This window comes from Acipenser ruthenus, chromosome 7 (assembly GCF_902713425.1).
Source record: "Acipenser ruthenus chromosome 7, fAciRut3.2 maternal haplotype, whole genome shotgun sequence".
In the NCBI taxonomy this organism is placed as follows: domain Eukaryota; kingdom Metazoa; phylum Chordata; class Actinopteri; order Acipenseriformes; family Acipenseridae; genus Acipenser; species Acipenser ruthenus.
Genome location: NC_081195.1, coordinates 35745594 through 35771096, shown reverse-complemented (window position 1 = coordinate 35771096; position 25503 = coordinate 35745594). Strand labels below are relative to the sequence as shown.

Sequence of the window (25503 nt, the reverse complement as noted above, 5' to 3'; positions counted from 1 at the left end):
AACCATTCAAAACATCCTGAAGAAGATACGTCTTGAAAGCTAGTGTTTGTATGTCTGAGTCAATGTAATAAATCTACTCTTGAAATATTTTAACACGATTACCACAGCAAAATCATCATGATTAAACGATAGATTAGGATGAGACTTAGTTTTCTTTTTGCAAATGCCAAAGAGTTTAGCTGCTTTAGTTAATAGCTTGGTAAGCAAATTGCCATTTAGCTTTCAAAAAGATTGAGTTTATGGTTCTACACATCCTTAATGCTACCTACTCAGTCCTTCAAAAAGAGCAGTTTATAAATATCCACAGAAGAAAACTACATTTGAGAATTTAGATATTAATTTCTGATTTCATAGGTGTTTCATCCATAACTATAAAAACATTCAATAGCAGTACATTTTGAAACACTAAAAGAAACTTTGTAAAATTCAAAGACAAATGTTTTGACTATAAAAGTCTTAAAGTTGTGTGTGTTATATATTGTTGAAATTAATGTCAGTCAATTATACAGTTTATTTGAGTATTTCTAGACTTATTCTATAATATAATACCTTCAATATATACATCCATCTCCCCTCGCAGCAGTGGTCCCTACTGTCCAAGGTGTCTGGTGAGCTCAAGTGGACATCTGCTGCTCTGGTCTCTGCTCTCCAGGGACCAGCCAGCCGCTCCCTGACATCAGCTGTGGAGCTCCTGGTTTGGCTTGGGATCGGAGGACAACCACAGAGTGGCAAAGGGGGAGGACCGGAGCGGGGTTAGTTTAAAGACTCAGCACTGACACAGGCAGAGGGGGCTAGAGAATCTCCAGTTTAAATCTGACAAAAGATATAAAAAGAAAAGTACATAGTCTGCCTAGTTTTATAATGCAAGAAAAAAACGAGAATGTGTAATCTATTCAAATGTAGATGGTCTGAAGGCGAGTCATGTGATCCACCGGACCTGTGTGAGAGCTGTGTGCGACTATTCAGCAACAGTCATGCTGCAAGTAGTACTTCTTGTTAATATATTACCATTGATACGTTAACAGCATTTCAACATGTTTCTTTAATGGAAGGCTTGCCGCTATTCTACAGGCGAGATGACAGCCTCTCTTCTTCCCTTATTGGTTTATCCCAATTGTTTATAAGCCGGGACTTCCCTTCTGTCATGAAGACTTCTTTCCTCATCCTCCCCGATGCCTCCTTTGCACCAGCATCTCCCTTTCAGGGGTCCATGGGTCACATCTACTGGCTTTGATCTCACCTCATAGGAGGGCTGCACCTTTAGTAAAGGCGAGATCCTGGGCCACGCCTATCCTATAATTCCTGTAAATACATTTTCTAATGCTTAATCATGCTGTCATGTTGCTTATTAAATAACAAAATACCAATCTTTTGAGATGGTCACATTTGTTCATCACTGGTGTTAGTATTAACAATTTCCCCAATTATATCAGCAAAAAACATTCTTCTATTTAGGGATTTACCAACAATTCCATCTTTTCCTGGTAAAACTAGAAAAAACCATGGGAAAGCATCAACAGAGGTGTACAAACAAAGCAGGAAACAGAACACATCATGAAATACAATTTATTTGCAATTTCTTTTAATAACATCATTCCTTAGATAAAAATGCAATGTTACAGGAATATACATCAGAGATTAATTTAAAACTTGCTTAAAGGACCATACAGTCTAAATATATATATTTATTTTTTATTTTTATTATTCACTGGTAGCGTGCGTTATAAGCAAGACAGACTCTGTCACCGGACAGACTGACAGTAACAGTTACAAACTGTACATTGCCTATTTACAAATCAACAATTTTTTTATTCAATTTTTTTTCTTATTTTTTTGAAAATAAGAGTAGAAAAGTGAGTTTTTTGTATTTAATTTTTTGCAATGAAAAGAGAATGATAAAAGATGATGAAATTATATCAGCTCAGAAAAAAAAGAAGGATTCAGAACAATGCTATACTGATGAACCCCTTCCCTTTGTGTAAACAAGCGTAGGTGATCTTTTGAGATTCAATATCTCCATTTATCACAGACCATGCCAGGACAATAACCCGTTCATCAATCCACAGTATACCTGAAACCTGACCTTGAGAGAAATCGGTAAATAAAACAACCACAAGTTCGGTGAAAATGGTTCCACTCTTTTGGCTTTCTATATCGCTTCCCCAATTAATGGTAAGTTTCTTTTCTTTTTTCTTATATTGATATGGCTTCTGTATTTAAGTGTCCTTAGTTCTGTGGGGAAGGGAGAGGTGATAATATCTGGGGCACATGTTTTATACATTCACAGAACCCAGAAGGCAAGAGCCAACAGCAACTACAGTGGTGATTAAATGCACAGTAACAACACAAGTGAAAAGCTGACATTGTCGACCAGCTGTGTAGATACTTTGGTGGGGTGGGGTGGGGTGGTGAGGACACGGACATTATATTATCTCAAGAAAAACGTTTAGTGTGCAAAATAAACAAGAAAAAAAATGAGACTACATATCTTTTTTTCCTTGACGAGGAGTTTTACGCTAACTGGAAAAGACGCAACGGACGAATAACTGATAGGTAAAGGCATTGCAGTATTCACTATGCCTTTCCTTAAGTTAGCACACAAACCAGCTGGATATAAATCGCAAATAGTCTGTGAATTAAGGAAGAGCAAGAGGAAACGCCTTTTCTTTTGGGTACAGCATTGCTTGCTCAACATGGAAGTGTGAGTTTCTGAGTGCAGGTTATAGAAACGGGAAACTACTTTTTGGCAACTTGAAATGCACTACCTACCAAATGAATTACAAATCCCCTGCGGATTTGAAAATAAACCCATTACCTTTGCTGTATTCCGTGTTCTCCGTATTGCAGATATATATTTTTATTCACACATCAAGAGTAAATCAACTGAGGAACTCCTTCAACTTTTTCGCTGGAACGTTCTCCAGGAGAAAGATCAGTTTTCTTCTAAGTATTGCAGCGTATCCAGATCATACTCACTCCTGCAACAATGCGGGTGCTCTGATTATGTTTAAAAACATAACGCTAAGATATGGACAACACGGGACACAGTAAAAGCGTTTGCGTTTACTCTAAATGCTGCGGGGTGTTCTGTATTGTAAAACTAATGTAGTAAGGTAACAAAATGTAAGCTATGATCACACTTTCTGTAAAAATGACACCTGACATTTTAACTTTTACTCTTAAGTTACATTTAATTATCAACCATTAAACTGGGATATTTAACTTCAATAAAGGGGTTCAACAATGACTACCTGTTTAACATAGTAAATAAATAGTCATCAACCAAATTTTGAGCAATTTAACCAAATTCATTTATCCATTCCTCCCACTTGCATTCAGTTAATAATGTGATGGCATATTACCCAATGCCATCAATCCAAAGTGACGTCAACAGCTCTCACATACGACACACGGTGATGATAAAACACACACACAGAACAAGAACAAGCAAATATATATAATATTGTACCGTATGCAGCCTCCTCTTTCACCCTCAGTGTGTATTTTGATTTCCATTTGTTTGTCTTCACGACTTGTGGCATACCTTGAATTATATTTTTTGTTCAAGGTCTACCAACAACCAAAACACAATCACAGTAAACTCTCCCGAAAGACCAAGAAGAAATATTCTTCACTGAAACCAAGAATGTAGTATTTACATGTGAGTAATCAGGGCCCAATATAACAACAACAATGCCTGGACCCTCACTAACACAGGCAGATAAAGGGTTTATTTCTCTCAATGGTACATGTTCTGTAGGTCTGTATATATGTGCAGTAGAAGTTATATTACAGACAAAGGGCTTACAATAGTCAAAATTAGCCAACTGCTATTCATTTTAGTGTTAGATACTATAATCCATGCTTGACTACTTGGAGGTTACAACTACAAGGTGTTGCCAGCTAGCACATTTCCACTAAAGAAACCTTAATTCATACATAAGCCACTCTGCCCTGATATTACTATTTCAGCTACCTTAATACGAAGGATTAAAGTACAGTGAAGAAAACAACTCCATTGTATTTCTTTTGGCATAATATTTATTAAAAAAAAAGTCTAAAACTAGCAAAGTGTTAAGTGCAGACGTTGTTTTCAGATTTGACGAAAGCAAGTCACATGGACCATAAAAACTGAAAACATCTATATCAGCACTCCCAGATTACAACTGCTGATTTTCCTGGAATTTGTTATTGTAAATTGGTAAATGTATTTATTTTTTATGATTTCCCTTGATGGTAAACGCAAAAAAAAAAAAAAAACTACAATAAAACATACCATCAAAGTGTCAAAGGGATGTCTGTCTGACCCCCTTGCCTAAATTCTGACAAGCACTGTTCTTCACACTGCACAGAATGACAGTGGTAGCTGTGGGTTTTTTAAGTATTCAGTCTTAAAGAACTACGTTTCCCATAATCCATCTTTCCTGCATTGGAAGGTAGGCGAGGCTAAACAATAATGCAAACAAAAAAAGCCCCCTTCTATTGTATACTCAGTAGGAATTTCTCATAAAATAACAAAAACAATTATTATCTGGGAATGCTGTATTGTGACTTACAAAATAATTGAAAGTAGAGATACCCAAGGCTTTAGAATATTATTCCTCACCTTACAGATATTTTTGCTATTTGCTTATTTCTTTACATTAATTGGGGTTATGCTAATAGTTTTCCTTGTATTTCTCTTCCTGGTACAGTTTTACTTCCTGGGTTAGACGCGCTCACGGCATTTGGCCAGGTAATGGAAAATGACCTTTATCACATGAAGCGATTGGTGTCAATTATTTTGCTACATTATAGTATTAAAAAATTTCCATATCTGCAATTATAAAAAAAAAAAAAAGTTGTACATAATTCTAACAAGTGGTAAGAAAATCTATTTTTAAACCTTGGGATCACTGCTTTTAAAATGTAATATAAAAACATACAATCAAAAGCTTTTATAAATGTGCCCAGAATACTTCTATTCATAATTGTCAAAACTACTTAAACCTGTCCCCATTATCCAAAAAGGCTGTGCTCAAAAATAGAATGGCTCTTGACAAATGGAGAACATCAGAGCGCTTTTCTGAAGTCTATTTCTACTCCTACTGAACGGCCCAGCAGTTTGAACTATGTCCTGCATCTGGAACACCTCAACGGGAGGGTGAAGGGGAGTGACAATCACAAAATCAGGTATAAGAATGAGCCTTTGCACGTATACTCTGTGTCGGGACTATGACGGACAATGTTTTTGCTACAGAGGAATCTCGGCATGGGCCTGAAATATCAGTTATCTTAACTAACAAATTTTGCTTGTTACTTTTGATTCACTTTGAATAAAATGTTCTGTTACATCACATCCAACATAACCAGTGCAGCCAGTAACCTCTCCCCCTGCAACACTCCCCTGGTAGATGAAATAAATGCTTCAGTAATAAATACGACTTGGAATGAATGTGGTATTTCCTACCTCAACTAGGGGCAGAGTGTTGTAGTGGGTCATGATAAAGGTCACACTCAGGTGTATTGGGATTCAGTATTGCGATTTCTAAGTTAAATTAAGACCTTGTTGCGACAGTACTGTGGGATCGCTGGATTTTTCACTGTTCGAAAGGTATACGTTAGTCATGGTGGAAAACTAAAAAACGCCCCAACACTGTAGATGCAAATTCAACTCGGAATGGAGCTGTTGCTTTCCATCTCCTTCATATTGCTAAACATGCAACACTCCAGTAGTTGTCATCACAGCAGCTGTCTACGCAGCAGTAACAGGTACGGTAATAATGTTGTTTGTAATGTTGCATGGTGATCTGGATTGTCTGATTTTATGCATTTTGAGAAGCACTAATAGAGGTTTGTAAGAGATTTGAGGTGTTATAGACGCATTATAAGCTGTTGTTAAAAAGGTTTAAAAAACAACTGAAAATATTGGTTGTCTCTTAGCAGTGAAATATTGGTTTATGTTTTGAAAAATAAAATTTCGTGAATCGGACGCCAAATCTCTTGATTGCTAAGAGTTTGTCTCGTGATTTCTGCAGCGGTGGGGTTGGCAATACTGAGGATATGATAACTGAAACAGACTCTAATACCTCTTTTACACTGGCACACGGGTCGGGTGTTTTTACACTGGCAACATACCCGACCCGTACCGTGAAACTCCGACCCGATTAACATATTAATCTGGCTGGGGGCTGTGGGCGGGGTTATTGACTTTCGTCATAACGCTGGTGCACCTTGACTGTTGCATCTGTAACCTCATTGATTTTGCCTTTATTTCATGTTTAAGTTTTATTTTTCAGTGTATACTGTCGTTAAAGTTGTCTTTTCACAGATTAACAATGGTAAAACTAAAGTATTACGGATTTGTACTGTATTTTTTTTTTTGTCGATTTCACTAAATATGAATCTCCGTACATTAACAGTGTAATTATTTGACAAGCGAGTCAATATTTTCATTTAACATGGGCCCTTGAACTCACGTTAGATAAGACTAATGTCACTTTATGAATAAATTAATCCTAAATAAAATAACATCAAAAACTAAGGACCATCCTTTTATAGAGCTATAATAATGAACATATTCAAGCATGACTTCATGGTTATTTTTTATTATCATTATTACTAATTTTAGGCTAGAAAGTACTGCTTGCAAATGTTTGCATGACAAAGCATGAGGGAAAAAAACACATTAGCTTTTTTGCCATTCGCCTTCTCTCTGTTCCCTGCGACTCGGCACGTTCATTACACGTGACGTCATTCATTCGGCTTGGCTCTTCTGTGTAAAAACAACTCAAGGTACCCAAACTGTACCAGGCAGGCCGGGCTCGGCACCGACTCGGCTGTACCAGTGTAAAAGGGGCATAAATAATTTAAATCACAGGAAGAACACATTCATTAAGATAGCTGTGCTATTTCAGACCGGTACCAAGTTGCTCTTCCAACACGTTCTTGGAGCTTTGTTAAGCAACTAATAACAAGCAGAAACCGCTCACTTAATTTTTTGAACGGATTGTACATTTTCAGTCATTTCGTTCTGTGTGATTTTCTATTTTATTTTCAGCTTCAATTACGAATATATTTATTTTTCTCTCTGTATTTAAATGGGTTACTAAACTCCCTTGAATCGCTAAAGTATTTTCATTTCAAATAACAATGTGTGGCTAAAAAGCTGAGGCCCTTATTCTAAAATCCATCCTTTAGGTAAGCGAAACGCACTTGAACTAGTCACCGAAGAGTTCACGCACTCAAGGGCACTGTCTGGCACCTTGTATAAACAGAAAGAGCCTCATCACTCTTCAGATACAAAGTGCAGGCAGATCAAAGGAGATCAGGCACCAGTCAGTAGTGTTCTCTCACTGGACACAGTACAAAGAATACAGCAGTCATAAAATCAGAGAAACATTAGAATTCTTGTGGGAACATTTGTCTACATTTTCAGGTTTTGTACAATTGTTTGTATCATCATGGATAAAGCACAAAGGATACAAATAACGATGGCCGAACAAAACACACAAGAATCCTACACAAGAGAGAGAGATACAGTGGGAGAAGTACAGTAACCCTGGCTTAAACGAGGCTATGAGAGAGACTTAATTTATATATACATAATGCCTGGACCCTTGTAGACACTACTGATGAGCTGCCAATTATGAGAGTCCATCGTGGGGGCCCTCAATTTCAGTATCTGTGATTGACATCCCTGTTTAGACTCTATAGGGCCAAATTCTGAACATGGAGCAAGACTCCACACAAGCGCTAACCCATGAACACTCTCAGTAGAACCCAGCAAGGCTGCTACCTTCCAAGTTTACATCTGTCTGGCATCTGTGTTGACCTGTATTTAAAAGGGACAGTACACAAGACTTGAACGTAAACTGGTTTTAAACCGTTGCAATCACTAATTTTAATATTTTCACAAACAATTGAAAGTCAAGGTTGCCTGTTTTCCAGTAAATCGACTGATTTAATTAATGACAGAAATATCTACAGCTGTATGCACTGGCTCTTTAAATGCAGGTCAACACAGGTGCCGTCCGAGCCAGACAAAGGCAAACCTGGAAGACAGATGGACTGCTGAAAGTGGTGTGGATGGTATGAGGGTCTGCTCTGCTGCTTCTGATAAGAATTCAGCTCATAGATTGAATATATATAATCCCTTGTCCGCCAGCAAAGCGATTGGAGGTACATCAAGCAGATTCTCGTGTAGCTGTCCTTCCTCCAGCCTGACCCCTTCAACCCCACACCAAAATGGACACCCTGTCCTTGATCTACAACAAGGACACCATAATGAGTAGAAGAAGAAATCTACGCAGTCAGTTTTAGAAGACAGAAACTTAAAACCTGAAACTAGATGAACACAAGATATGCAAAATCAGTTTATATAAAAACATGTCCATAGTGTTGTGTTTTTTTTTGGTTTTTTTTTAAGTAGCTACAATGTCAATTTTTTTTATTTTGTAACTTTACAAAAAAAAAAAAAAGAAAACCTCCAGAAACTTCTTTATTTCTCTCCCCTCAACAGTTAAAATCACTTAAACGTTCAAAAGGCATAACTTGGCACACTAAAATACTAAAATGAATTTCATGCATCAAATATACAACTAGTGAGTTAAATAAACATAACTATAATATCAATGATATTCAGTAATTATCAGAAAAAGAATTGCTTGGCACAAGATCATTTTTTAAAACACTGAAAAACACCTGATTTCAAGTATAACAGGTTTTTCAATGAAAAGATTTGCAACTCGATAAAACAATTACTCTGAGCATATATTATCTATAATATTGTTTTCTTTTTTCATTTTTTATACAGTTGATTTTTTGAGACTTGTATACAGTCCCATATGTTATTGCATTGTTTTTGCATATCTTGTGGAACACATGCGCACACACAGACACATCCCCCTTACAACCTCATGCATGCACACGCACACCAAACACGCACACATATGTACATAGAGAATGAGTTTACATCTAGACTTTCACACAATCAAACATGCCACAAACTGCAAATATGGCACATTAGTTTTATAATAGGGTGCAAGTCTTCTGGGACGGGGGCGAGTGGAAAGCTCTTATGTAAACTTCTCTTAGTTTTCTGTTCTAATAAGCGTGACACTTTTTAAATATTAACTAAATGCAAAACAACTGCAGTCTTTTATAGAGCAAAGCAGCGTTGATGTTAAAACCAAACAAAACGGACACATAGAAACAACCAAGATGGTATTGCCAACCAGTTTGTACACACACACACACACACATATATAAACCAAAAAATCTGTTTGATGTTATGCAAGTCTGGCTGCGAGCCCGATTGGCTGGTAAGACCATACATTCTCCAATCACATGGGTTTGCAGCATAGATTCAGGCCAATCATACAGCTTCATCTGCACACCCCACCCCCCTCCTTACCCCTTCCAGACTTCTCTTGTCACTCAATCCTGCCATGGCAGTTGGCTGCAAAGGCTGATTTCACAAAGCAAAAGCGAACAAACCAAAATAGAAAATGATTAAAGTCGAGGTATTTGGCAGCACAAGACGCTGTCCCTTTTGCCTTGATAGGCCTCTCCCGACAAAGGGTGTGTTGTTGCCTTAGAAACAGCAACGGGGAGTGATTCAAAAAGCAGGAGGCAGCAGCTCCTTACCTCCTCTTCCAATGACCTTTATTGATACGGTCCTGGGAGGAAGGGGAGGGGGCTGAATCTTCCATTGTCTTTTCTTTTCTTTTAATCTGTTGAAAGTGTCTATTCTGCTGCAGCTCTGAAGGAAAAGGAGGTTCTTGTACACAATGGGCAGCTTCCAGAAGTGGCACCTTAGCCAAAAAACAAACTCCTGAACTCTCCAAGAGCTGGTTTGGTACCTTCCTCACTGACAAAAAAAAGAAGAAACCGCCAGACATTCCATTGTCTCCTCCTCCCCCCTCAGCCCTCCCCCTCTCCACCTTCAAGAGCACAACAACTGTGAGGCACTTCTGAAACAAACCCATAACATTAAAAAAAAAAAAAAGCAGGAGGACAAATAGAGAGCGCCTGAGCCACTTGAAGCCCTCTCTCTACAGGCTGCTGTCGCAAACCATGTCGTCCTTGAGGCCCTCCTCTGCTACCCCACAGTCTCGCTGCTCCCCCTGCTCTTCTTCCTCCAGTCCGCTCTGTTGCCCCCGAGCTCCCTGGTCCCTGCAGGTGATGAAGGGCAGGAGGTTGCCGTTCGGGCTGGGCTGGCTGTTCCCGTTGAGGATGTTGTCAGCAGCGTTCTCCATCTCCTCTATCGTCATGTCACAGGCGTCAGCTATCTCCTGCTTGGTCACCTCGATGAAGGTGGGGTCATGGGCGTACCGGCCCAGTCCTTCTGAGATCAGAACCTGGAGGCAAAAGAACACCAGCCAGGGTTAGATTATTATTATTATTTGTTTATTTAGCAGACGCCTTTATCCAAGGCGACTTACAGAGACTAGGGTGTGTGAACTATGTATCAGCTGCAGAGTCACTTACAATTACGTCTCACCCGAAAGACGGAGCACAAGGAGGTTAAGTGACTTGCTCAGGGTCACACAATGAGTCAGTGGCTGAGGTGGGATTTGAACCGGGGACCTCCTGGTTATAAGCCCTTTTCTTTAACCACTGGACCACACAGCCTACAGACCACAGCCTAGATCAGTAGTGCCACCCTCCAGCCATGGCTGTTTTTTTTTTGTTTTTTTTTGGTTAAAATATTTTATGGATACAGGCAGCGCTCCACATAAGCTGTGTACTGGGTGTTTTACACATTGATAAAATATAAATTCTGCATGATATTTAAATTTAATGTGTAAAGAATACTCTTAGCACATTCGCATGTTATCAGGCTTCTTGTACTTCCTTGGTTCCCCGCGTCTCAATGGTCAATTGTGAATACACCGCATGCAGTAGCTAGAGAATGGATCATAGAAATGCTGGGACAGCTAACTGTTTTTAATTGCCAGAAACACATGACCAATAAGTCCAGGTTTTTGTTAAAAAAAAAACAAAAAAAAAACACAAAACCACTCACTTGCAATGTGCCGTCTTAGTCTCCCTCAGCCTAACCTACCAATTGACCTATGTGCCAACCGGATTTTTGGAAGGTAAATCTATATAATAAATACAATATTCTGTGTTTGGAGAGTCAGGGTGCTTTATATTGCTATAGCAAGGCAATCAATAAGGCATATACAGTATATTAGCATTTCTTTATTTCCATTAGTGCAGTATTGGTACAGTTTTAAAAAAAGAAATGTGCAGATTTTGTGGGAGAGCACAAGAGACTGATTTACAGAAAACAAAAAAACCTGTACCAGCCTAGTTCTAGTGGGAAGAGACTTGGGGAATGCAGTCACAAAGTACATCTTGGACTATAATACTATCAATATTATTAAAGCAGGACTAAAAGGCTGCAAAAGACACATTGTTGGGTTTTTTCATTAGTAACTTCCATCATCAGCGCCGAGTTCTGCCAGCCTGCAATCATAAAGGGGCTGACAGAGTCCCAAATGAAATCAATCTGATTTTGATCTGCTACTGACAGAAATGAACGAGGATGCAACGTTACATCCTGTTAACTAGGTCAAATCTGAAGAAAACCTGGCCTTGGACATTGACATACATCAAAATTAAACATAATAATAAGACTTTTTTTTATTAAAACAGTTTTCCCAGTACGGAGTACAAGTTTGGGCTGATTGAAATGCATTTGTGCATTGCAAAAACCAAATTAGAAAAAAATCAAATACATGACTGGCCTAAACTAAAGCTACATTTCCATCTGCCACTGCAATGGACTTGTAAGCGTTTTGAAATCAGACTCAGTTTATTAGGTGACGACCTGCACATTTTTGCATTGCGATTTTACATTATAGTTAATCTAATGAACAGTACCAAATCTTCAAACCTATTACTGTAATACTATTACTGTAATTACCTTGAATAACATAGCAAACCCCATCTCTTCCAACAATATCTATTTTAAAGGATTTATAATATTTTCATCTACAAGTTATATGAAACTATAAGAAGATCCAAAATGGAAAATTACCCATATGGTAACAGTATCCTGGGAGACAGTGAGCATGGTTTTAGGAAAGGGAGATTATGTCTAACTAACTTGCTTGATTTTTTGAGGATGCAACATCAACAATGGATCATTGCAAAGCATAAAACATGGTTTATTTAGATTTCCAGAAGGCTTTTGACATAAAAAATGCTTTTGGCATAAAAGATTAATTCTCAAACTGAACACAGTAGGGATTCAAGGAAATGCATGCACATGGATTAGGGAGTGGTTAACATGTAGAAAACAGAAAGTACTGATTAGAGGAGAAACCTCAAAATGGAGTGAGGTAACCAGTGGTGTACCACAGGGATCAGTATTAGGTCCTCTGCTCTTCCTAATCTACATTAATGATTTAGATTCTGGTATAGTAAGCAAACTTGTTAAATTTGCAGACAAATTTGCAGACAAAAAGGGGCAAACACCATTGCAGCAGCAAAGGTCATTCAAAATGATCTAGACAGCATTCAGAACTGGGCAGACACATGGCAAATTACATTTAATGGAGAAAAGTGTAAGATACTGCACACAGGCAATAAAAATGTGCATTATAAATATCATATGGGAGATACTGAAATTGAAGAAGGAATCTATGAAAAAGACCTAGGAGTTTATGTTGACTCAGAAATTTCTTCATCTATACAATGTGGGGAAGCTATCAAAAAGGACAACAAGATGTTTGGATATATAGTGAAAAGTGTTTTAAATCAAATGAAGTAATGTTAAAATTTTACAATGCATTAGTAAGACCTCATCTAGAATATTGTGTTCAGTTCTGGTCACCTCGCTACAAAAAGGATATTGCTGCTCTAAAAGAGTGCAAAGAAGAGAGTGACCAGAATTATTCCAGGTTTAAAAGGCATGTTGTATGCATACAGGCTAAAAGAACAAAGAAGACTATGCAGCAATCTGATTCAAGCATTCAAAATTCTAAAAGGTATTGACAGTGTTGACCCAAAGGACTTTTTCGACCTGAAAAAAGAAATAAGGACCAGGGGTCACAAATGGAGATTAGATAAAGGGGCATTCAGAAGAGAAAATAGGAGGCACTTTTTTACACAGAGAATTGTAAGAGTCTGGAGCCAACTCCCTAGCAATGTTGTTGAAGCTGACACCCTGGGATCCTTCAAGAAGCTGCTTGATGAGATTCTGGGATCAATAAGCTACTAACAACCAAACAAGCAAGATGGGCCAAATGGCCTCCTCTCATTTGTAACCTTTCTTATGTACTTTTCTTTTCAAAAAGCATGCATTATTAATGGGTTTTGACTGGTCATGTACGGCATGCATGGTTAATAAGAGCCTGTGATTTGCTCTGAATCTCCTTACCGCCTCGACCAGGCTGCACGCGCTGCCGTGGCTCTGCAGTGCTGAGTCCCTGCACTGGCTCGGCACGGAGAGTGAGACTGGCCGTACCCGCTGTGGGTTGCCGTTAGCGTTGTCTGCGAACCAGGAGCCGCAGTTCACTGAGGGCAGGCTGCTGTTGAGCTTCTCGTGGGAGCTGGTGCCCTCCAGCCGCAGGGTGGGCACGCGCTGGTGGGAATGGCCCTCGGTGCAGGGTGTGGCGGGCGGCGTGGAGCACAGGCGGCTGAACAGCGTGGGGGAGTGGCTCCTGCGGAGCAGGGGACTGAGTCCTGCCACCGCCAAGGCCTGGACAGGGAGACAAGGACACCAAACCATCATCCCACCATTACCTGGCACCTGTAGCACACAGCTTTGTGTGAAAGGTATTCTCAAGAATCAAGACTACATAGCGGGCGGTGTCAGGTAAGAATAAATAGTATGTGTTTTACTCTTATTGGCAGTAAGATAAACTAGTTTCCTTCAGGAAAAAGCAATATATTTTTCTTTTTTTCCTAGATAATGTAAATGATCATATTTCTTAAAGTACATGTAAAACAAGACATTAAAATACAGATTTTTGAAATGGCACAACAGGTGATATTAAGAGCACAGGGAGGTAGATTGTTGTGGTTTTAGTTCCTCTACTACTACATGAGTATTGTAGATTATGTCAGCTTTTTGTCAACAAAATTAAAGCTTCCGAGGGTATACTGTAGATGTAATGACATCTCAAACTGAATAGTTTGTAAAACATGAAGCAAAATGGTTATCTGAAAAAGCTCTGACAATCCGTGTTCTGCATCACTCAGAGGTTAAACGCAATGGCAGACTATTCATTTTAAACTGGACAACATCTGTAATGGAACTTTACTGAGAGAATCCTAGAATACAGCTGTGACAGCACCTCAAGGCGATAGGTCTGAACCATTCATATGGCTAGAAGTGAAAACAATGTAGCCATGAAGCACAGGGATGCTTAATGACACAACCCCAGAGAGAGATTTCAATAAAAGCAAGTCTGACCAAGAGCATTGCATAAAACTGCTTTATATCAGCTTCTCTATTTGCAAACAGGTAAAGTTGAGATTCCCGTTAAATAATGTTTATGTACGGAATGATCACCTGGCTAGCGAGGGAATATTCACACACGGTCAGCATTAGTACAAGCTGCAGGTCAAGTGAAATCATTCCTGAGGTTACCAGGTGATGCAGCTTCATTATTTCATTGAGAAAACGCTTCGGATATTAAAGTTTACAGCTCCTTCTGTCTGCTATTTAGAAAGGACAGATGTGAGCTCAGGTTGAAAGAAGCTTTCATGCAACCTAGTTGTGCTGTGTTTAGACTGAACCATGGCACATATGTTGCATCTAATTCAATTGTGATGTAGGTTTCATCTGGGGCTGTATGGCTGTAACTGCATGTTTAGCAGTATAACTGCATGGTTGAGGGAATAATTACGTGGCTTGGGGCAGGTTTATCCTGTTGCTGCGTAATAAATGAATGTCTATCTGGGATTCAATCGGATGAAACCACCTTGAGCACTGTATAAATCAAGATAAATGACGAATGTCATTAATTTCCGCACCATTTCCATGCAATTGATTGTGATAATCAAAATGAAATGTAGTACTGGTCTCCAGAGCCCAATGGGTTACGATGTACTTCAGGGCTCTTTATAACTATTCACTTTCCATGTGTTTGCTATGCACAGTGTGTGAGCCTCACTGTGCCTTATCACTCATGTAGGCAGTAGACGGCGTGTGTTTTCAGCTTCACAGTAAAAGCCCCCTCCTTACCTGATGATGTACAAGATGAAGGGGCAGGGCAGTGTTTTGAGACACGTCTGTTGCGTGGCTCCTCTGTCTCTTTAAACACTCCAGATGAAAGGATGATCTTCTCCCTGTAGAGCAACAGCACAGAACGCCATTGGCAGCAGGTTAGAGGGCTGCAAAGCTGGACTGCATGGTCATAATGATGAGAAAACCTTGGGAGCTTGGGGTTAAATCACCTCACCTCTGCTGCCTTTTTTTCCCCAAATTGCTTTTAATATAAAGTATACAGCACCTGCTTTTAGCTGGGAGTCTGTTTCTGTATGTGTATGGGACGCAGGGAGGTCAAGCAACTGCAAACACAGTGCCTGTGCTGCCAGCTATGGCTTCTCATAGTAGCAAAGCAGCTGGGCTCTTTTGGCTTGCATTAAATACATTTAAAAAATAATTCTCATGCTATACTTATATTTAATGCCCATGTGTTTGTTCTTCAAATTCAGTGGTTCCCAGGATAATGTTTTATTGGGAGAATATTATCCACTGATAATTGGTATATAATAATGAGCACAATTAAATGGAGTCCTCAAGATACAGCTAAAGTTCTAAGTATATACTTAGGCAGCAGTGTGGAGTAGTGGTTAGGGCTCTGGACTCCTGACTGGAGGGTCATGGGTTCCCAGGTTCCCAGGTTCCCAGCAGGTTCCCAATCCCAGGTGGGGGACACTGCTGTTGTACCCTTGAGCAAGGTACTTTATCTAGATTGCTCCAGTAAAAAAACAACTGTATAAATGGGTAATTGTATGTAAAAATAATGTGATATCTTGTAACAATTGTAAGTCGCCCTGGATAAGGGCGTCTGCTAAGAAATAAATAATAATACAATCAGCCTTCATTGTTTCCTTGTTGCCACGTTCTACTGTGCACTCATTAAATACCAGTCTACCATAGTCTATAGCTAGACTGTGGTAATAAACAGCAATTAAACAGCGGTTCTGGAATGTGAAGTACCCTTCTGCGCCCTTGTGCCGCCCCGTTCTCTGCAAGGTCTGCCAGTCTCACCTAATGCTTTTGGGCACAAGAAGGCTCTAGTAGGAGACTGCCAGGCCTTTGCGTTCTCCTTCCTGTCACCCTGCTCCATGGGCGTTAGCTGTTTGTTCTCCTCATCTTCGTATGCCAGCCTGAAACCACACAACACATCAGCACTTCACACCTACCACTGTAGCGACGCTGTAATACAAACCTTCTGTCATGCTAAGCAGTTACTTTAGGTACTTGCATGCAGGACGTAGGTGTTTCCAATCGCAGTTTGAAAAAATATGTATCATGCAAGTAGTCCCTAAGTAGTCAGATAGCCATCAGTGCCATGAAAACAGGTCACTGTCCCCGACTGTTAAATAACTTCTGGTATCTAAAAGTAGGCAACCAAGACCATTACAATTCGATAAACTTTTGCCTGAGTTAAACATGTAGGAGTAACAAACACGTGTGCAGGCACCTTCCCTCTCCACTACACTATGGAATTCGAAACATCAGTACAGCAAAAAAGTAGATTATCATGAGACACTTTGATAGGTGTAAAAATGTAAAGTGTAACATAAATACGGATGGATCCCCAGATTGTGACACTTTCAACACATTCTGCTAAAGAACGTCCTAATTGGGCAAGAGGTTCTCTATCTACAGTATATGTTAATGTGGCATGGGTGCATCTATTATATCCCAGTTGCCAGAGACATGAATCTACTACCACGAATAATAACTTAAGAAATCCAGCACATCCCTACGTACCGCTTCAGCACCGATTCACTCATTGGACGTCACTCGGTCATGTGATTAGCGAGCTCATTAACACAGAGACAATGGATACAGCCACAAGGCAGAGTGCTTGTTTTGGTACCCTTTCAGATTCTCTAGACAAGCTCAAGTCAGCTCAAAGCCAGGCAAAGGCAGGTCTTGGGGTAAATAATAACTCAATACTGGAGCAACAGCGCTCAGAACCACTAAGAATTATTGCAAGCACCATACAATAGCTTGGTACTCTATTGTAGCCTATCATACACTATAATGCTGGTAAACAGTTGTGAGAATGTATACCCAATAAGAAAGCTATTAGAAAGCCTACATCTCGGTGGACAGCATGCTCTGCTCGCTGCAGTACACAGCGTTGTCGTTGAAGTTCTCGTCGTACGTCTCATCGGGAGACGCCTCTTCCCGGCGGATGATGGGCAGGCGGCTATCTCCGGAGTCAGAGCTGCGGGAAGAAGCACAGTCCACATTGACAAACAGTGCATAATGACACACAGTGCACACTGACGCACAGTCCACACTGACGCACAGTCCACACTGACGCACAGTGCACACTGACACACAGTCTACACTGGCAGTCCACACTGGCAGTCCACACTGACACACAGTGCACACTGGCAGTCCACACTGACACACAGTGCACACTGGCAGTCCACACTGACACACAGTGCACACTAACACACAGTGCACACTGGCAGTCCACACTGACGCACAGTGCACACTGACGCACAGTACATACTGATACACAGTCCACACTGACACACAGTGCACACTGGCAGTCCACACTGACGCACAGTCCACACTGACACACAGTCCACACTGACACACAGTCCACATTGGCAGACCACACTGACACACAGTCCACACTGACGCACAGTCCACACTGACGCACAGTGCACACTGACGCACAGTCCACATTGGCAGTCCACACTGACACACAGTGCACACTGACGCACAGTACATACTGACACACAGTGCACACTGGCAGTCCACACTGACACACAGTCCACACTGACGCACAGTCCTCACCGACGCACAGTCCACATTGGCAGTCCACACTGACACACAGTCCACACTGACACACATTGCATACTGACTCACAGTTCACACTGACGCACAGTGCATACTGACACACAGTCCACACTGACGCACAGTGCATACTAACACCTAGTCCATACTGACAGTAAGCTCAGGTTTAAAATGAGTGCTGGGACAGACATTCAAACCCTCAAACAAACACTGCTTAAAATGCCTGGCAAAGATCACCATGCTCATATTTGTTCATGTAACAGAATTTATAAATTACTGTATCAAAAAGATAAGCATGCAAAAAAAAACAACATATGAAATAAACACACATTCTGCTGTACAGAGGAGTGTTTCTCTCCTTTCATTTACAGGTTATTGGATGGGCTACCACACTTACTGGACTGCTGATAGAATTTTTTTTTTTCTCACTGTAATAGGATACAAATTATACTTTTGGACTGAGCTTATATTTTCTATCATACAATACTGACTCTGTGGGACTTTGTTAGTAACACTGTCATTTTTGTATTGATATCTGGCTTTCCCTCCAAATACTTTCCCCACCATTAGACTACGGAACTGTCTGAACAGATCAGAGAAACCTACCGTGCAAGGGTTTCATAACGTGTCCTGCAACGTGGAAGGGAAGAGCAGAAAGAGGACATTTCATTAAAATGAAGACTGAAGAAAAATGGTCAGACTTAATAAGCAGATAATAGGCTCTCTTCACAAGGCTTTAATAATTAAAAGATTAATCGAGCTATCGTACAACTTGGCTTAAGATCACACATAATAAAGTATATGCTAAATACTGTTTAAAAGCAAAAGTCACGTTCATTAAACCACCTTAAATTATTTCAAGCATAAGTACCTTCAAATTGTTTTATTATTATTATTATTATTATTATTATTATTATTATTATTATTATTATTATTATTATTATTATTTACTGTCCCCTTTCCTTTTTTTATGAAGTGTGCAATCATTCTGAAGGATCCTTATTGAAATGACTCAAACAGTAATTGATCATTTTGTGTTAAGGTGCTTTGCCTACCATAGACATGCAGTGTGTAATACAGGCTAGATCAGACTGTATTTTTATAGAAGTAAGATGGTGTTGGCTTCTGCTCCGCCGATCAGTAGATGCTGCTATTGCTAAAGCTGGATTAAGATAAAAAATGACTTTTTTCATGGCATTTCACGGTCTATATGTATTTTCAAGAGATTTCACCATTAAACATAATATTTATTAAAGCAGAAAAAAATAGAGTTGTCACATTCAAAATTGATAATTTACGCTCGAGTTATTACACAACAAAATGTTCTAAATATTTAAAATCTTGAAAAAATGACATGAATGCCGGATTGTAGAATATATACTTTTTATGTCTACCTTTTAAAGACATTTTATTTTCACCATCCGTGAATTACCAAACAAAATAAAAGCATAAATAAAATGTAAAAAATAACAACAGACTTGTATTATTACGTTTTTATTTTAATTAATGCTTTTATGGTTAAACCCCAAAAAGAGGCTATAAATTGAGTTAATAACCTGTCCAATCCCCTCTTTAAGATAGCAGCAAAACATGACAAGGTGTTAAAATATGGTCCAATATCTGCACGCTAGGGGTGTTGCTCAGCACAAGGCAAAGCCAAGGCCTGACATTGGACTGTATTTGATCACCCTGTCGTGTGTTATTGCTCTTATAAAACCACAAAGTGAATTGGTTTTCAAAGGGACTCAGAGTTCCAAGCTGTGCTGGCATGGTGACTGCACAGGTTGGAACACTTGTTAGGCAATGGGATTGATCCCTCTATTCTTGCCATTTTTATAAATGTATTATAAATCAAGAGTACTTTGACTAGGGTCCCTATTGTAAAAACAAGTAAAGGTATGCTATTTCTAATATGTGTATTTATATTTTAAAAACAGATATGTAAAGCTTCTGATGTCTTATTAAAGAATATAACAGAATTACCAGATTTCCCCTATTCTGTGCAGAAATAAAGCCAGATTAAACCCACTTTTTAAAACTCAAAATTAAACAGTGAAAATAGTGAAATAAAAAAATGAAAATCAACTCAAAGCAAAGTGATTTATGAACTTATCCACGTTCGCATGCTGCGATTAATCAATAAAAAAACTTCCAGATGAAAAGGTCAAATACAAATAATTACCGTACTAATAATAATAGGCGTAAACTCTGGTCAGTGGGCATTGTTAGGTTGAGGGGAATGGCTGCTATCAAACAGGCATCATCACATGATAATGCAGGACTATCAGGGTTTCGTTGACAAACACACTTACAGGTGTACTTTCAGGTACACCCTTGGGAGTTTCTGGGCTCACACTCAAGCTGCCAATGAATGGAGAATGGCATTACATCTTTGTGCTTGGTGCAGGACAGAGCTCAGTGTGTCTTTTCTATTACTGTACCTTGTGAAAAGCGACAGCTCCATTAGTCATGGCTGGAGTACAGCTGAGTGTATGAGAGCTGGAGGTCAATGTGTCAATGTACACTGTGATGCCCCCTGTGCCACTTACTGCTAACCATACAAGTGTAGCAGTGTGTAATGAAACCTGAATGGGCTCCGAGTCACATTACATGAACACAGCCTTTTTCCTGGTCATGCGGGGTCCTGTTTGGATCATTAAAAGCTAGTGAGTAATTCTGTCAGGCAGCAGTGCTTTTAAAAAGGGTATTTGATGCTGTGCTTTGCAGTGACCAAAACATTGCAGGAATTTGAAAGACTATATCAATAGTTAATGTTGCTCGATTGAAATACAGATGCTTTTATATTTCAGGGCTTAATTGTATTATTACGTTTTTATTTTAATGAATGCTTTTATAGTTAAACCCAAAAAAGAGGCTAAAAATTGAGTTAATAACCTGCCCAATCCCCTCTTTAAGATAGCAGCAAAACATGACAAAACATGCAGGTGCTTTTAGCTTCAAGTCCAGTTTTAGTTACCTGCCACAGGCATATGTAACACAAGCTAGATCAGTCAAAGTGTCTTTATAGAAGTAAGGGCCAGCACCAATAAGCAATTTGTTTCCTTTTGTATTGCTGGCAATACATAGCTGTGCACTAGATGGCGCTGGCACTTACTAATATTAAGACAGTTGGCTTATATTACATATATCTATAGTAGACAACTAGAAATGAACAAGTAAAAGCACAAAAAAATAACTATTATTTGTGATTTATTTGAGAGTATATCAATAATGAATGTTGCCTGGTTGTAATATTATAAAATGATAAATAGCACAATATAACGCGTACATTTTTTTTTTTAACTTCCTGGCTCTACAAGGGAGTAGTGTTCAAAATTGTTGTGCACTACACAGAAATCCATATAAAAATTGACCAGGATAAATGATCAGTCATTTAAGGATTGCTATGAATTCCCTAGTTTATCCCAGTTTACAATATGTTTACCATGTTTTCACGTGCTTAGCTAGCTTTACCATTTTTTCAGTTTGCTTTACAGTACGTTGCTATGATTTTGCCACAGCCTACCGCCCTAAACCTTTACATGGGAAGATGGTTCAAGTTCCAGTACCTCTTTGAGCTGAGTTGCCAGGCTGCTGCCCGCAAGCTGGCTGTCAGGGGGGCACCTGGCCAGTCCACGGTGCTAACGCTGCTCTGGTAGGTGGCAGGGTTGGGGAAGCAGCCAATGGCTGTGTTGTTGGCATTGTTAATGTTGGCATTGGAGCCTGATGAGGAGTAGCTGCTTGGGGTGAAGGTGGAGTCGACCAGCTTCTCATTAGATGGAGATTCCAGGTCTGGGCTGCAGCCCTCCTTGCTGATGTGTAAGGGCCGCTGGGTAGTGAAGGATTGTGGGAAGGTGTTTCGTCCATCGCTCTGGTAATAGTTGACATGGTTACCAAACAAGCCACCAGCTCTCTGTTTTAAAAAACCCAACAGGCATGTCAGTAACATTTTATATATATATATATATATAAAAGGTTCAGTGGGCATCCACTGATCCCACGACCAAGCCAGCTTCCTCTTTTACAGGGTTTGCTATAGAGCGATGATGAGAAGCATTCCCTGCCAGTTTTGCCTCCCTAACCCATGCGATGCTCACTTCATGCGGCTGTGCCAGGTGAGCCACTAAGGAACTGCCACTGCTGTACATTTTTAAATGTATAGTGTGGATAAAGGTCATGTAATTGCACTGAAGGCGGCACGAGCCAAAACATTTGTCTACTTCACTTAGTTTCTCCGATTTCTGATGGAGCATTTGAGTTATGTATCACTTACATATCCTGCAATAAGAATCATGTTATAGTAGATCATGAAGTAAAACTTATGAGTCAAGTAGACAAATATTTCGTCTAGTGCTTTCATCAGTGTTAATTACCATGACCTTCACCAAGTATGTACAGAATTGCATACTGTTTTTAAAATGTACAGCAGTAAAAACTGCAGCACTGGTTTTATAAGTCCAGTTAAACAATGAAGAACATGGTTTTAAGAAGGGTCAGAGCTGCCAACTCATGGGTTAGAGTTAAAAGGCTCAACAGCACAAAGTCATTCTTTACCCTGGAGATATTGTCCTCAGACACAGCTGTCAAGGTCTCCTTCATGGCCTTCTCGAGCTCCTCCTCCACGATCAGGTCTCCCGATATCGCTCTGCGGATCTCCGGCCCGATGTCATGCAGAGTGCGCAGGCCAGCCTGGGATACAATGCACACAACTTCAGATACCGAGCACGCAGTGAAAAGAGGCCTACAGGTACATAGCATGCTATCATAGGAACCGCTAGGGGGCGTTTCAACCCCCCAAAAATACAGCACCTGTGTTGTTCTATGCTACCGAATGTTAAGATTGGTGACTAGTGGTGGGTTTTGGGGTCTCTCTATGTAAGTTGTGTTGAATATAATGCACTATTTGTTACTGAATACCCTATTTAATGGGGATTTACCTGCAATGACAGAGAATTTTTCTGAGTAGGCTTCCCGACCAGACCCTGCTCCTTACGCTTCTTAAACTTTCGGAAATACTCCTGGATCAGGAAGGTGGCATAAAACTTCCCAACCGTGACTTCATCATCTGAAAGGCAATATAAACAAGACCCTGTTACATTTCAGATGGTAAAATAGATGCATTTATTCTGATGTAATTAATACACTACTTGTTGGGGAGTTATGGTCGGAGGTTACAACAAATGTGACTGCAAACTTGTTACCATCATGAAACTTCATAAAATAGAGTTGTGTACCAAATGTAAAAACAGCAGGTTCCAACAGAGTTAATTAAAGAATAATTGTTTCAAAGTCTGTTTTGATTAACTGATAAAGGTTCCACTGTTGTTAAAGAACAACCCCATTCCAGACCAGTTTCATTAATATCAACCTGTACTTATAATAAAAACAGACTTAAAGAAATATTCTTCAAATAACTTAGCTTGTAAAATGGGACCAAAAGCTACATCCCACTCTTGAGGACTTTGAAGATATATGTAGAAACCACTAGTCTCTACAGTACCAGCAACTGCGTGAATAAAAAGATGCATGGCTCAGTCCTTTGCTTTATTCATATCCCATTATGGACTCATGTTAATCTGCTGATCTCACCTCCCGCAGGTGGCACCACTTGGTCCAGGAGCTTCATGCTGGTCCTTTTCCAGATTTTCTTAATGATCGCTCTGAGCTCCTCATTGGCCTGGTCCAGGTTGCCTGGAATACGGTAAAAAATAAAAACATGTTATAAGAAAGCAAATCACACATCTATATTTAGCAGGAATGGAAATAAGACTCCCACTGCATAGCAGTTTGATCCATTCCTGGTTTTAATGTTAGTTTAATGAGACACACCTAAGCTTGTTGGCTAATCAAGCTCGTAATAAAACCTGGAACGGGTGAAACTGTTATGTAACAGGATTCTTATTTCCATCTCTGAATAGTACTGACTTAGGAAATGACTTATCAATCAGTAAACTAACACACTTTCTATTATATTTAACATTGAACTGGTTGGTAATGGTCATTGTAAATACTTTGAAAAGAGAACAAATATGTTGAAGACTAAATAATGGTCCAACTAGAGAATTCTCTACCACACTACAAAAAAATGCATTGATGCACATGAAGAGTTTATAAAATTCCAGAATATACCACCTCAGTCACTGACTGATTGGATAACCTAGGGAAAGTATAAATTATATCACAAATATTAAATCCAAGTGACATATTTTTTCTTGAGAGTTCTAGCGCTGAAAAACGTTTCTGTATTCAACGCTATAGAAAATATCTTCTCATTTTGGAATCTACCTTTCATTCATACAAATCCAGTGAGCATGACACCGTTCCAAATCATGCTGAAAAGCAGAAAATAATTATCTGAATTCAGCCAGATTTTTCAATACATTGTACTTGTTATATAAGCAGACTACCCCCTGAATGTTACTGGAGTTTCCTCTATGTCTCCTATGACAGAATACAGTAGAAGAATCCTTCTCGCTGCACAGAGAACAGAAGCCAGCTCTTACATTACCTTCAGTTTTTATCCGCAATGCAGTTCGTACCAAAGCAAAGAGAGTGGCGTTGAACATGACCGTGCCGTCGCTGTTGAGAGGCATGTTCATGGAGACCAGCCGCTGGAGGAGAAGAAAGCCGTGTCAAAAACAAAACCGTAGCCCTGACATTGGGGATTCATACAATTACTGTACCATTAAAAACATGAAACAAGATTTTTTTTCACCGACCTCCAAAGCCAATATGTGAACGTGAGCGCCCTTCTGTTGTTATTGTTTTAAACAGCATTTCTGTCTCGGGTTAACACACACTTACGGTGCAAAAAACGTCCGATTTTCTTTTGAATGGACTGAGAAAGCACGGTAACAAATGTTTCTGGAATGCTGTTTTGTGAATGGCCAAATACTGTATTACAGTGCTTTGTTTTGCAATCATTCTCTCCAATTTTCTTTGTATAGTATATGTGCATTACTGTACTTTGGTGTTTTAGACACAGTGCTGTTTCTGCTGACATTGTTAATTTATAAAGCCCTGACGTTAATATAGCAACTACAGAGTTGTACAATAAGCCCCTCTGAGATCCGACATCATATCCGATAGACCCCTGGAACCAATTAAATCAGATATGTTCTACTTTACTGATAGACAGTGACACCCTTAACTTCAGTTTCATAAGCCCAGGCAGAATTGATTGTGTAAAGGATTCTTGTTGGCTATGGCCTCTCTCTGTACAAGATGAATAAATATTTATTGAAAAGATCTGCTCTTGCTGTTGCTACAAAACAAAACAAAATGTATACATGAGTTTACTGTATTAAAGTTACAGGAAACCCATTACTTTCCCTTTGCTGTAGACCATGCTGTCCATATTACAGCAATTTTCTTTCAGCATATCCCCAATGGGGTTTATATTTTTGTTATTCACACATCATAGGTAAGTAAATTAGGGAATTACTTTTATTTTTTACTCAGGAATGTTCGCCAGAAGGAAGCGTTTTATTCCTCTAAACATCGCAGTGTAT

At 39.5% G+C, this 25503-nt stretch overlaps 1 protein-coding gene across 2 annotated transcripts in view; it reads right to left on the bottom strand.

Moving 5' to 3' along the window:
* Nucleotides 1-1550: 1550 nt before the first annotated feature.
* The window catches only part of LOC117415426 (voltage-dependent L-type calcium channel subunit alpha-1C-like), a 357681-nt gene continuing 333728 nt past the window's right edge, over nt 1551-25503 (bottom strand). For both annotated transcript variants that reach the window (XM_059026835.1, XM_059026834.1), the window contains 11 exons: nt 24501-24603; nt 23582-23683; nt 22930-23057; nt 22547-22681; nt 21562-21905; nt 18599-18622; nt 17280-17408; nt 16217-16335; nt 15185-15288; nt 13373-13693; nt 1551-10340 (listed from right to left, as the gene is read on the bottom strand). In XM_059026835.1, the coding sequence (XP_058882818.1) occupies nt 10035-10340; nt 13373-13693; nt 15185-15288; nt 16217-16335; nt 17280-17408; nt 18599-18622; nt 21562-21905; nt 22547-22681; nt 22930-23057; nt 23582-23683; nt 24501-24603 (1815 nt within the window). In that variant the 3' untranslated portion in view covers nt 1551-10034. The remainder of the gene's footprint in view (nt 10341-13372; nt 13694-15184; nt 15289-16216; nt 16336-17279; nt 17409-18598; nt 18623-21561; nt 21906-22546; nt 22682-22929; nt 23058-23581; nt 23684-24500; nt 24604-25503) is intronic.